The 14,389-nt window shown below is 42.1% G+C and overlaps 1 protein-coding gene across 2 annotated transcripts in view; it reads right to left on the reverse strand.

Moving 5' to 3' along the window:
- Positions 1-14,389, reverse strand: part of nek7 (NIMA-related kinase 7) — a 64,817-nt gene that overhangs the window by 29,678 nt on the left and 20,750 nt on the right. The window contains exons 2-4 of one of the 2 annotated variants that reach the window (XM_044361678.1): positions 11,608-11,695; positions 4,300-4,440; positions 3,612-3,674 (exon numbers count right to left, since the gene is read on the reverse strand). In XM_044361678.1, the coding sequence (XP_044217613.1) occupies positions 3,612-3,674; positions 4,300-4,440; positions 11,608-11,667 (264 nt within the window). In that variant the 5' untranslated portion in view covers positions 11,668-11,695. The remainder of the gene's footprint in view (positions 1-3,611; positions 3,675-4,299; positions 4,441-11,607; positions 11,696-14,389) is intronic. The other variant, XM_044361679.1, reaches the window with a different exon arrangement.

Here is a 14,389-nt window from a genome sequence, read left to right on the forward strand (position 1 = left end):
CTAATACCAATTAAAGCAAAACAGTTGAATCCATATTTGGAATCCATATTTGGTAAGTGTGGACCTAATGAGACGGTTTTGTCCTCAAGTGTGACAAAGCTGGGTGACATGTCACAACAACCCCTCTGTCTGTGATGACAACAACCCATGTGTGAGACACACACAAACACACACGCGTGCGCCTGACAGGCTGACAGGGCTGGCAGTCAGAAAAACAAGCATCCCGGGCTCATCTCTGGCTGAGATTCCTTCCTGTTGGCTGGTCAATAAGGCAGGAACAGCATTCCCTGTAGTAAACAAAAAGTCTCTATCCATCCAGAGCAAGAGGAGGGAAGGGAAATAGGGTAGGTGCGATGAAGGGAAAGAAACAAATGACACAGTGACACAGACAAGTAAAAGGAATGATGGAGACAGGGCGGGGTGAAAAGGTAGGGAAAGAGAACAAAGGTGAGGAAGGAAAAAAAAAAAGAGCAGGAGAAGCATAAGGTGAGCAGAGTTAGTGTAAGGGGGAGGGAGAAGGGAAGAGAAAAGCAGAGATATGTGGAGAGCTGGAGACATGGAGCTGTGTGGCGTGGCGATGTCAAGGGGGGGGCTGTGATGCGAGCAGACGGAGCGGTGTGACACGCGTCCTCCACTCGGCTCGGCTCTGCTTTCTCTGCTGTGATTAAAGAAATGTTCATGCTCCGGATGATGCCGAGAAGAGGGGAAAGGAGAGCACAGTACAGTACACTACGCTACACTACACTCTCCACTCCATCTCTGCATCCCTCCACAATCCTCTTCCTCACTCGTTCCTCTCTTTCTTTCCTTGTGTCTCCATCTTTCCTTCTCCCTCCCTTGTCCTCTCTCTTGCCAGATGTATTTTTGGCTCAGAGTGGCAGTTCTACACGACTCCGCACTGTAGCACAGCCAGGGAGTGATGACAAGTCCCCCCCCTCTCCAACTCCCCCCCTCCCCCTTCCCCCCAGCCCACTCTTCTTCCACAACTTGAACCTCAGGCGAAGGATATAGAGAAATGTAGAGATATGTTCACATGCAGATGTTTATGTAAATGATGGATGGAACCCGACTGCAATACAACAATCATTCACTGAGAAATATCACATAGAGGTTTGCATGATTATGTAATTACACACACTGGGTGAGACCCACAAGCGTGTGTAATTACTTAATCATGCAAGACTCTACGTGATATATTTGGTGAGCTGGTGATGTGTTTCAAAGAAGAACAAGATACTGACTAATGCAATCTGACAGTGCAAAATTAACCACTGTAATAAATTAGGTTATGGTATATTTATAAATGGAATAACATGCTCATAGGAATACAGTTGGTAGCAAGCTGAACAACAATGGCTGAAAGTATTTCTGCTACGTTCTAGTGTACTTTTGCTGAGGAAGATGAAGTTAAAAAAAAAACCCATCACCAGTAGAAATTACACCTTGTGTTACACAACATATTGATCATTTTTAACTCACTGAATATGACAATGAGTACGATTTTGGGTTGTTTGTCCATTAGAGCAAAAACTAAATATATTCTATACTTATAAAAGATATATATTGCTCATAAAGAGACCTAAAGATTAAAGTGAATTTATTGTGTGTGTGTGTGTGTGTGTATCAGGTTAAATGAAGCTGGTTGCTGCCAGTTCTCTGTCTTGTCAGTAAACCACTGGTATGATCTAATCAGATGCAGAACACAGACACGCATCCAAACACATACACACACACACACACATTTACAGAAACGCACAACACACAAAAAGAAAGCAAACACACAGACATCATTACGGCTTTTCACTGCTGATTAGGGCAGATCATTAGTCTTCAGAATACAATCCAAGCTTGATAGTAACCACAAGCGAGAGGAATACACAGCTGTGGGATTTCAAGAATTGTGAAACTAGCAGACTGGCAGAGAGCAGGCTATTTCTGCAACCAACATTCCTATCGGCGAGGATTTAGACAAAAGGACAGAGTGAGAAATGAGATTCTCAAGTTGAAATCATCATGCCAAAACAGGAAAATACAGATGAATGAGCAGACACAAACACAGACAGACAAACAAACAAATAGGCAGACTGTTGAGAGCCAGTAAGTGAGTGTGCGCACGAGTATGTGTGTCATTCCAGTCGGTCCATGCCAGTGTGCCTCTCATTATTCTGATTTGGCTGTGTCTCCTGTTGGCCTGTCTAGCGGGGGGTAAGGCAGAAGGACTGTCTCTCTCTCACACTCGGCCCTTTATTATCAGGCTGGCTGGGCAGCGTAGGGCCGGGCATAACTTCCATGTTCACTAGCAATCAGCTTACAGGATGAAAAGATGGGAACAAAAAGCTCTGAGGGGGGGGAAGACGAGGCAAGGAGAGAGGAAGGAGGAGTGATGTAGAGAGAGAGAGAGATGGCAACTGTGCAACAGACAGAATATAGACAGAATAGATAGGAACGAGAAGAAGGAAAAAGACAGAAAAGTGGAATGGAGGAAGAGGAGCCATCTAATGAGAGAGAGCGAGCCATAAAAAAATCAGAAAGAGAAATAAAGGAAATGTGAGATGCATAAAGGAAATGAGAAATGTAGTCACCCGGTAGAGTGTGACATTTAACCCTGCCCTGACCCCTCTTATGAGGTCAGAGATACAGATCCAGGCAAACCCTGCTGTCTCGTGCCGTCAAGTCAATGATCTTCGACTCAGATTACAGCTCTCTACAGGGTCTCGCCTGCATCTAAGTATTGTTGTCTTTGATTGGCCCAAAGAGCCTCGGGAGCTTCACTGAAGTGTTTGAGTGGCACAAACTAATTGGTTTTGTTTTCTTGTTCTGCCTAATGTGAATGTGTGAGCATGCGTACGCGCACAAACTGCCTGCAGTGCACACACATGCGGGAAGGCTGCATATAAGAAGGGAAACATTATGAGGGATACATGAATGCACATACACGTGCAAACAAACCACAAACACACATACACAACTTTGACACACATCTAGGGTATTGCAGACAGGGGGAGATATTGAAGATGTCATTAGTTTGTTCATCAGTATTTGAGAGGAGCCTGGCTGACACATGTTTAAGGTAGTTTGATAAATGAAAACACTTTATTGGAAAAGAAAGTGAAGCAAGAATAAGGAGCGGGAGGGGGTAAAACATGAAGAGACACATGAGGGAGGCTGCTAAATTTCCATGCTGGTGCACTATTGCCCAGCTCTAAGCATTACAAAAAGATAAAAAGACAATAGTTTTGGTATTAAAAAAAGAGTCAATGTGAGCCTGGAGGGATGTAACACAGGCACATTCATGTGCGCTCACACACACTCACACACACTCTTGCTCAGAGACATAAGGAGACAGTAATACACATGTACTGTACAGTCACACACACATACTCATTCACATTCTCACTTGTGTGCACAAATACTCAAAACACCCTTCTGCATTCATAACCATGCATGAAGACGCATTGCACACACACGCATGTGCCCACAAACACAACGCACAAATCCGAGCCGTCTGGTGCAGATCAATTGTTTTCCTTTGGTGGAAGGTCTCAGCTGAGGCACCTTAAGAGAACAGAGCGCAGCGCATGACGCCGTCTCCCTCTTCTCTGGTTCTTTACCTTTAGGAGATCTATCTCTTTGATGCAATCTTGCCGAGCTTTGGCATCCATCAAGTCGAATATCTATCAAGAGATCAAAAGGGGAGAGAGGGAGAGAGACAGGACAGAGAGGGGTGTTATGACATATTCAAGAAATGGTAAGATGGAGAGATGGAGAGAAAATAAGAATAAAAAACACTAAACAGAAAACATGGTTGCTGTTATCTAGAGGGTGGCGTTGCAGTGTCTACAGGTGTTTCACATCTGAGTAACACGCACGTATACCTGTGTAAGGTGTGTGTGAGTTGTGGGTATGTGTGTACATGCTCAACCGAAGAAACATATCCTCCTGGTGGTGTGTGTATAACTTCACCAAGAGAACTGCAGAGTCATATTTTAGATAGTAGATTAGATTAGTCATATTGTACTTTTATTACCACACAACAAAAATGATAATAATTCACGTTTAGACGTCTGTATGTAGCAGTGGTTCTTCACTGTTGTAACGATCAACAGCAATGGAAAATGATACAGACTAATAGTCAAAAAATAAGAATCTTCTACTCTTTTCTTACATTTCTTTCTGATTTGCCTGGTTGAGTTTTTCATTTTGTGTTTGTGTATCAGCAGTACCAGGGTGTGGATTCATGACTTTCTGTTTCTGTTCTGAGGCTGTAAAGCTGTAGGTGACACGTTTACTGTGTCTCACCTGGACTTTCTTCAGGGCCACTGATGTGTTGTCTAGCAGGTACGTCGCCCGGTAAACCTCACTGAACTGGCCGCGACCAATCTTCTTCTCAATCTGGAAGTTAGCCAGTGAGTTATGGCCCATATCTGGCTGCAATGGTTTCTGAAAGACAAAAAAATAATCTATTAACGATCGTGCACACAGAAGAGAAAAACAAATAAAAACAAATGGTTTACAGACATTTTGCTTTAACCACGTATTTGCCTCTGAAGTCAAACTATCTCCACATTATTGAAAGAGGAAGAGATGAGGGCTGAAGGATGTTTGGTGAAACTATGGCAAGGCCCAGCGTCTGTAGTTTGTTTTGCTGAGAGGCTGCTCTAGGCTGCTGATGATTTGACTGGCATTAGGCTGATGTGTCATGCTGTGAATGGTCTTGAGGAATGTGCACAGCACACACTTAACAGCAGCATAACATAACCTCACTGAGCCTATAGACCGTTCTGTTATTATTTAAATAACACCTTGTTACTGAGTGGTTGTTACCTGATCTGACTTTTGACAGGAAGCCTGTCAGAAACCTTTTGTTACTACAGTTAGTAATTTCTTTTTTTTTTTGGTATTTGGATTGATAATAGTAATTAGCTAGACCTTGAAATTCTATCTTGCATCTGCTCGGGAGGCCAATGAATCACCCTTGGCTCCACGGGTGCTGTTCTGGAGCTTAACAGCACTCTGACCTCTCTGTAGTGTAAAAGTGAAAAAACTCTGCCTACAGGGGTAAATAAAATATTCTATTACACAAATGCAGGCATCTAATCATTGCATCTAACTTGTTTTTTGAGTTCACTAGAATCCAGAGTACTCTTCCGTCCTTTGTCTGCCAAGTCATATCTCTGACAGTCTGGCACTGTGCCACAGACTACAAGCTTCCTTGTCTCTCCTCGCCACAGGATTGGCTGTGCAGGCTGAGACACTCACCTTCCACAATTAAAAAACACTCAAAAATAAACCAGAATGAGCCCCTTGGATATGATGTGTGAAAAAAAGCAGAGAGCAGGCTGCGTGACCTTTCCAGCTTTTGGTAAACTTGTACAAGGCGTCGGCGGGAGCAAACAGAAGGTGACAGATATCAGAATGCCACATGTCACCAGCGCTTCTGCCAATGTGGCCGTGGGAGAAGCTCAGGGGCAAGCGACTTAGGACAGAGGGAAGGAAGACGGAGAGGGGGAGAAGGTCAAATATTAATCTCCCAAGCACTAAAACACACAAGCAGGGAGTGTTATCACACTTGTTCACTTCACTTGCTTTAAGCAGTTTGACAGAGTTACCATGAGCACAGACCAGAGGCTATACAGGATTACCTTAACTGCCCAGCCACTACCAAGGAAGACTGGGAGCATTTTATTCTGCGGTAACCTCAACTAAAATACAGAAAAAGGGAAAAACTGTGTGGTTTATAAGGCTGTGACTAACAATATTTTTTTTATTATTGACCAATCTGATGATTTTTTTTTCAATTAGTATTCTAAATGTTTAATCTGCGAAATGTTAGAAAGCTGGGAAATTTCCCATCAGAGAGCCCAAGGTAAAATCTTCAAATTGCTTGTTCAACAGGGTTAAATTCAAAAATACTCAATTTATAATGATATAAAACTGAGAAAGCAGAATTTTTTTTTACAATTAAGCAGTTGGAACCAGCAAGTATTTTCTATATTTGCTTTTTGAACAACGTAACATAATCATTAAAAAAAATGACAGAAAATTGATCAACTAATTGTTTCAGCACTAGTGGTGACCTACAAGATCACACCTTATTATATATTTACGACAGTTAGAGCCTATACGTTGCAAGAGAAGCGCTGTCATTGCTTTGTCAATTGTCTGTACACTGACAGGACGAACTACTCAAAGACTGCATAATATATAGAAGAGTTAACCTAAAAATATATCATCAGATACAAACACACACACACACACACATACACACACACACAGAGGGGAGGCACAACTGAAAACAGAATTGTTCACATATGTTTGGAGGGCTGGAGGGGGAAGGGGGAAACCGATTTGAGCATTTCATTGTTTTTTAAAGTTGACAGCCAAAGGAGGAAGCTTGAGCCAATGAGATGCCTTGTCCAATTAACACTGCCGAGGTGTGTGCATTTTTTCCAGCATGACAACGCCATCATCCCGAGCTGTCTGAGAGTCACTCTGACAGCGAGCATGACACACTGCTCCCTACCTTATTGTTCAGCATTACGGCAGCTCTACAAGAAGCTCTGAACTGCTACAGTGTTTCACTAATAGCTAGTACGAAATGCTGTAACTAAAATAACACACTGTTCCACCGGTGACTTTACATAAAAATTAAACTTGCATAGAGGAGAGGCAAAATGTGAAGACCTACAAGGTTTGTCCTTCTGAAAAAGTGGCAATATTGTGCGATGACTTTTCATCATGGTGACAGAAGCATTTGTGCAAAGATGCAGGATGGACAGTTCGAGGTATATAGATTCAGAGAGAGAGAGAGAGGGAGAGAGAGAGACAGAGAGAGAGAGAGAGAGAGAGAGAGAGCTAGAGAGAGCGAGCGGAGAGGACAAGAGGGCATTGCTTTCATTCGCTGCGTGGTAGCTTGACAAATGTTAGCATGAGCCTCTAAAGCGCTGTGACAACCGCCTGCTGAGAGCACAGTCTTGCTAATGTGTCCTGGCATGCCAGCCCCGTAATCACACATTTACATATGCAATGACCTACATTTGCATGTCAGATCGCACACTGTCCGGCATGATTAACAGTGGGCACCTCCCCATGTGGAGTCGCCCTGGGTGGCAGCAGAGGCCGTGCGAGGGCGGAGGAGAGGGCTGGAGGGAGGGCGGCTTTTTTGGCAGCCAAGGGGCCGGGCTGCCAGGCAGGATTATGTCAGCCAGTGGCCCCGGCATTAGACACTTCATTAGAGCTAATCTGTTTAGCAGTGGGCAGTGTATGTAAACTTCACAGGCCATTTGCGGCACCTCTTCGCCCCCTGGCCTGGCCTTCAAAGGGCAGCCAGGCCACAGCTGACTGACAGGCCGTCTCATCTGCCGCACACGGGTGTCACACAATCAGGAGCTCCCAGCTGAAACACAAGGCCCCAACAAACACACTCACACACATAAGGGGAAGTCACAGAGGAGTGACCCTGAATGACGCAGGGGTCAGCGTCTGAACAAAGCTGGGAGGAGAGGGTTACACAGACTACTGCTCATAAGGATCTAAACTTGATTGTGTAGAGGAAGAGTTGCCTAGTGGACTTGAACAGGTCTTGAGTGCCGTGTGTATCTGAATGGGTAAAGCATAGCACAAACTAAGGTTACCTGTATGATACCTTCTTGAGATGTTATGAAAGAAAAAGGAAAGAAAAAATTTTTGGATAAAAGCACCCATTAAAAAATTAATGATGATGCTTTGAAAGACTTTAAAATCAATTTATTACTTGTTTCTTTCATATCTATTCATCACAATCCTCTGCTATATATGTTGAGACAGAAGAATAAAAACTAGTCATGTCATAATTGGCAGATGACTATCAATGCAGGGTCACATGTCAGATGTCAGACATGATCAATGACTCCAGGCTTATACTATAAATATAGGCTGAGACGAAGAATAACCAGCGTTCAGTACTTTGATGATTACCTTTTCTTTCCAAATTTTGATCTTTATAGTACAGATTTTCTTTTTTTTTTTTTTGACTTAGATTTCATGGCTGTACCATGTGGAGTGCCAGCTCTGCTTATTCTTTGCACTCATGTCATACTGGTTGGTGATAGGGACAAGCTGCAGGGGATGGAGATTAAGCGGCAGCCGTGCAAGGCATTATGGGTAACGTTTGTGAGGGACAGCGTGTCTTGGGTATAAAGGTGACACACAACCACCATGGGCAACTCACTAGCAGGGGGATTCAAAAAGAAAGGAAGAGAGAGAGAGAGAGAAGAGGAGAGGAGAGGAGAGGAGAGGAGAGGGAGAGCGAGAGACAGAGACAGAGAGAGAGAGAGAGCAGACTGACAGCTCATCGGAGGAAGTGTGATACGGGCTGCCCAATAATGACACCATTGCCAAACACAACTGACAAGACACATGGAGAGTGGAAGAGGGAATGCGGAAGACAGAGAGAAAGAGGGAGATAGGGTGAGAGAGGGGGGTGGGGGGGAGACAAGCAGCAGAGGGCAGAGGGTGTGATGTGACAGCCCAGCAGTGCCAACGGCTGCCGCAGAAAGTCCAGCGGCGGCGGAGAGGTGCCGTCTCCCGTGGAGAGAGACAGGGAGGGAGGCAGGAACAGAAAGAGAGACACACTCAGTACGTCCAAACTAAGTCGGCTAAATCTGAAAAAGCATCTTTTTCTGTTTTGGCACATCATCCACAATGAAACAGTGTTTTAGTCACTCGAAAATCACATTGTTGGTTTTTTTTTTTTGGTTTTTCTTTTTAAATGGAAAGTGGATCAATCTGGATGAGGAAATTGTAAGCTTTAGAGAAAAAGATGACATAAGCTTGACTAAAAAGACAACCTTTTGTCACAGTAACCCTCTCTTTGAACATTAATTTTAAATGTGAATATAAACAATAAAGGTGTTGTCATGTTGTTGAGCTGCAACAATTAACCAGCAACTATTTTGATAATCAAATATTTTAGTCATTAGTCATGTGATGATTAGATGATTTTCTGTGTCATATATGATAGTAAACTGAATATGGACTGTTGATCAGACAAAGCATTTGAAGACATCACCATGGGCTCTAAAAATTATTATCATTATTATTAAATTTTTTAAATTTTGTGACACTTTATAGAAAAAATGATGAATCGGTTATTTGAGAAAACAATGGGCAGATTAATCAATAATGAAACTAATCGTTAGTTGCAGCCCTGGTTGTCATTAAGCTGTATTTCTATTTATTTTGTCGAACCATACTGGGATAGTGACCAACGTTCAGCGCAGCAGCATATGAAGATTAAATCACTGTTTACAACTTTTTCCAATTGTCAAACAACAGAATAAAATATATACGAATGTGAACAATTAAATCTTGAGCTTTGCTGTATCCAAAACCAAAACAAAGGTTTAACCAGCTGAGACAAAGCAAAAGGAACGGTTTGTCTTTTCCCACTGCTGACCAGATGTTGGCTGCGATGCATAGTTTTGTTGTTTGACAACCAAAATAAGGTGTAGAAGAAGAGAGATTTCAGGTGTTTTGGTGGACGGCAATCTCGAAACATTTAGTGTGGACAAATGTCATTTCACACGTAAGCACTGTGTACAAAATTATACCAATTCGTAGTCTACATACTCTCCAAGAAAGGGAGGGCTACGAGGAGAGACAGACAGAGAGAGACAGCGACTGGCAGGCAGGGAGGCCCACTACTCCCACCCTCACCAGTCACCAGCCCCCTTGAGCATGGCACCATGCAATATTCATCCTCAGCCAGTCAGCCAGTGAGCCAGCCAGGCAGTCAAAGCGCAAGGATTCACCCCAAAGGTGCTTCTCCTTCTTCTCCTCTCAATCTGCTCCACAACCGCACCACCTTGTCTCAGCGCTTACAGACAGATCCATGTCTGTCAAACTCTGCAGTGACGATCAAAATCTGATCTGAGGGGCCTCCTCACCAACCCTCCCACTCACTCAAAGAGCAAATGCGCCATTAAAAATGCACATCTTACCAGCTCATCTCGTTTACCTAATGCATATGCATCATACCTTCGGGACCAAGAAGAAATTATATTGCAAGCGATACAGAATATCCTTCATCGCATATACAATTCAGATTTCTTCAGGAGGCTGGTGGGGTTTTTTTTTTTCCCCTGTGCTGCCAAGCAGACTGAACCTTGGGAAAGTGTGAAACAGATACAGGACTTGTTGAAAGACACCCATCTGGATGCAGGTTAGACAGCAATCTACATACTGTACTCTAACCGACTCGCTCTCTCCATCTCCCAGTAAATGTGAAATCAGTTCAGACGAGCCTCTATGTGAGTGGAAAAAACATGATGCAACGTAGAAAACTCACTGTACTACCCATAACATTGCCACAAAATCCTGGGCCTGGAATTAACACTGATGAAAACTGCTAGAAATAGATTGAAAAACAGTGGGAAAAAAAAATCATTAAGCTTGAACAATAACACATAATCAACTGCTGGGAGATCAGTAGATCTAGTGTTTGTGTGTGGATGTGTAGGGGGTGTTGCTTAAAGTCAAATTAATCATTAGAGCTTTTATCTGACTTTCTTCTGTGTGCAACCCAATTATCCTTAATTTTGCAATTACAAATCTTAGAATAAATTAACTCCCTTGGTAATTCCAGTGTTAATGTTGCAGTGCCCTTGCATACACAAGGAAAACAACAACAGGCCTATTTTTAGTGTTGTTTCTTTTCTCAAAAAAACAAAAAAAAAAATCCACATTTACTCTAGGGCATATGGATGATCCTCCTTGTTTAAAGTTTATTCAATAGTTATGGAGGCAAAAACATCCTTCTGGAAAGAAATCAATGGGCCTGATGTTGGAGGGCGGTATTAAAATCCAACAGTGACCAGATCTGCACAGAGCAAACCTGAGTTGTATCGAACCAAAAGAGGCATGCAGGGAGGCCAGGCTCTGCCAGCCTCCAGAGCTCTGATCAATAGAAACAACTCAACATTCATCCACTGCTGTCTATCTCGCACACAGGCTGCAGTGGTCTGAAGGATGCTTGGACTGAAAGGTGCAACTTGATTGACGAAGAAGAGGGGGAAAAAAAAAGGTAATATAGAATATTTACAGTTCAAAATGTGAAGAAGGAGGGATACAATACTTGAAATGAATGGATGAAACACTTCCTCATTGTAAATGAACCTACAGGGAAACAGTTTGTAAGACCATATTCCTTATTTAATTTAACAACATTATTCACTGTATGATGCGATAAAAACGTGATAGGACTTGAGGATAAAGGATTTTCTGGCATAGAAACCCTTAGCAACAGGGGTGGACAATGTCAGTATTTGTAATTTTATAACACAATATCGATCATGATAAAGTACATCTGCAAAGAATTCAACTGAGAAATTGTTTCTAGCTAAAATAACCTGATTGTATCATTTTTAGGTGCTTCGTTATCATTACTTTAAGATTTTTACAGTTTTTTTAACAGTAAAATCTAATACTACCATAAAGCAGATCACCTCATTGGTTTGCAACTTTCATATGACAAAAACTGTGGCAGAACACAATTTTCAATTATCTAACCACATATGTCATCATATCGCCAATTCCTGTTTGCTGTCTGTGTCTGTGTGTGGAGTCTACCTGGGGTTGAAACACTGGCACGGCTGCTTGCTGTCCTTGTGGCTGGGTGTCCATATCCATGGTGTCAGGAGCTTGATCCTTTACACCTCTGAGAATCAAATCCACAAAACAGAACTTCTGGTTAGCCGTACTCAACGTAGATCATCAGACAAACATTCGGCGGCGATTTCCTTTTAAAATACCACAAAAATGTTGTTCTCCCTGCAGAAAATAATAACCTCAATCAACTGGACAAGCGTTCTCTGTTGTTCAGCACCAAACTATCAAGTGCTGGTTGCTGGTTGGTGTCCAGTTTCAGCAGAACTGGATCCCACGTCATGCCTGCGGATTTGACACTCTTTGTCTGGGTTTGTCTCAAGTTGCGGCATGGAGGAGCTACAGCAGGCAGCGATGTTAATCTGGACAAAGCAGAGATAATGCCACTCTATATTTCCTTGGCATTCCTCCAAGTAACGTCTCATTGGAATTCCTGGATATACCAGCATCTAAGTAGTTCCACTTCATTTTCTTTTTTCTGAGGAAATAGGTCACGCAGAGGTGAGCGTGTTGAATGCGGGTGTATGACACGGTGCTGTATAATTGCATTCTGGCATGTAGCCTAGAAGCAAGCTAATTGCATAAGATACTCCACCACCGGTTGCTTGGCTTATCACCGCACTTAAAACAAACAGTGCCATAATATGAAATGTTACCTGAATGAATAATTTACACAAATCTTTGAGAAAAAGTATGATGCAAAAATTATATTCACTCATGCAATTAGCTTATGATTACAGAGTCTCAACTCAACTCATGTATGTGGGAAGCACTCAAATTTTGACAGATGCTCCAGGATCAATTCCAGTACACACAACATGGTAACATAGTGTAACAATTAACACCAATTTACTCATAATTTACACAGAACGGAGTGCATGAATAACAACAACTATGTGTCATCCACAAGTAAACACATATATAAGGTGTTTGTATGTATTGCACATGCAGAATTAAGCTAAAGAAATGTGAACACACATTTGCTGTGCTGTTTGATTGTGTGCAGACATGCATCTGCACACACACACTATTCTTGTGGGGAACATGGAAATAGCGAATGTTAGAAAGCATTAACGACAGAAGCTATCGACAGAGGCAGAGGAAAATAAACGTCCAGACTTTGCTTATTCAGTACTCAGGAATGGGACAAAGGAAATGGCCAAGACTATAATGGTCGTCTGCAGATCCAGATTCTAGTGCTGGATTTATTATTCTACCACAATCAGTTGTCTATTTGTCTAAAAAAAAAAGAAGTCTTATTTACATGAATACTGTACATGCATGCAAACACAAATGAACACACACACATTAAACTTCCACTGAAAGAGAAATGGAGACAACACACTTCACAGGAGGACATTTGCATGTTTTTCCACCAGAGTGAAGGCAGTCTGTCTGCAGATCTGTCAGTCTGTCATTTGTGTATTACGAACTGTCTCTCGTCTCTGTCCCCTCTGACGAACAGACAGCAAGACCTCAAACCTCCCTGGCCAATTAAAAATCCCCCGGTACATTGAAGAGGAAAATGGCACTGAGGAGCTGTCTCCCCGCTGATGTCGTCAGTCCCATTCACTAAAGGTTAATAATGCTAATTAGACCTCTAGATATCTGCAAGGCACTAAGGGCATGTTTGTGTGTGTGTGTGTGTGTGTCCACATGTATGTAAGAAGGCATGTGTATGTGTGCATGTGAGCTAACGAGAACTTTACCAATTCAGTGGTTGTTTATTTTAGATTAGTTCGGCTTTTCTTTCCTGGGGTTCGCTGGCCTTCATGTGAGCTTTGAAGATCATAAAAATAAGTGTTTGCACAACACTTTTTCTCCTGGGATTGCAATGACTACATTGGGAATATTTTTACTGAAATTTACATTAAAAGGTTGTTTCAAACAAGTTTAAATCAATTCAAAGGTAAAGATGGTTTACAAATTGTAAGGATTTAAAAGCACCCGCTGCTTGAGGCAAAAAAGGCAAAAATAGAAAAGGATTGTTAAATGTTCAATCCTGAATCTTTCGGTTCGTATTTTCGAGTAGAAGGAAAAATAAGACTTTAATGTTTATAATGAAATTCTTCTGACAGACAGATATATTTTTACAAAGCATATCCAGAAAAATGTGCTCATTATATGTGCAGGTACAGTGTGCGCAGACAGAAAAAAGTGGTAGAAAATGTTCAAATGTTACTGTAAGCTGTTTTAATGTCTGAGTGACACGTCTTAATATGTGCAGCAAAATTCCTTATAATCATAGTACAACTTAACCTAGATCGTTCCCATGTGTCAACATGGGAACAATCCCATATGCTCCTTCCCATGAGTCAACCCAAAAAAAGTTAATAATATAGCCACAAGCAGCAATAATCAGGGGGTCCAAGCAGGTTTCGAAAAATCACAAAATTTGACATTTTTAGAGCAGAAGACCAGATACAGATGACTTGAGAAATTGAAATGATGAAAGAATTTTCACTCTAGGCCAAGCCGCTCTCAAGATAATTGCGAAAACGTAAACTTGATTATTACAGCGTCACCTTGAGGTCAGTGTGTGTCATTATATGTGCCTGAATAGTGGATGGAATTTGCAAACCACCTGCCAATTTCTGGTGTTTCTAGGTCTTACGGTTTTTGCTGCACAAACACTTTTAGCAGAGAAGAAGAATAATAAAAAGAAACTATCCTGCCAGATATTTTATGACATGTCTATTTTGGTACAAACATTTATCCGCCAGTGTGGCGGATAGCCTTCCGAGAT

The sequence above is a fragment of the Thunnus albacares genome, chromosome 9 (genome assembly GCF_914725855.1).
Source record: "Thunnus albacares chromosome 9, fThuAlb1.1, whole genome shotgun sequence".
Lineage (NCBI taxonomy): Eukaryota > Metazoa > Chordata > Actinopteri > Scombriformes > Scombridae > Thunnus > Thunnus albacares.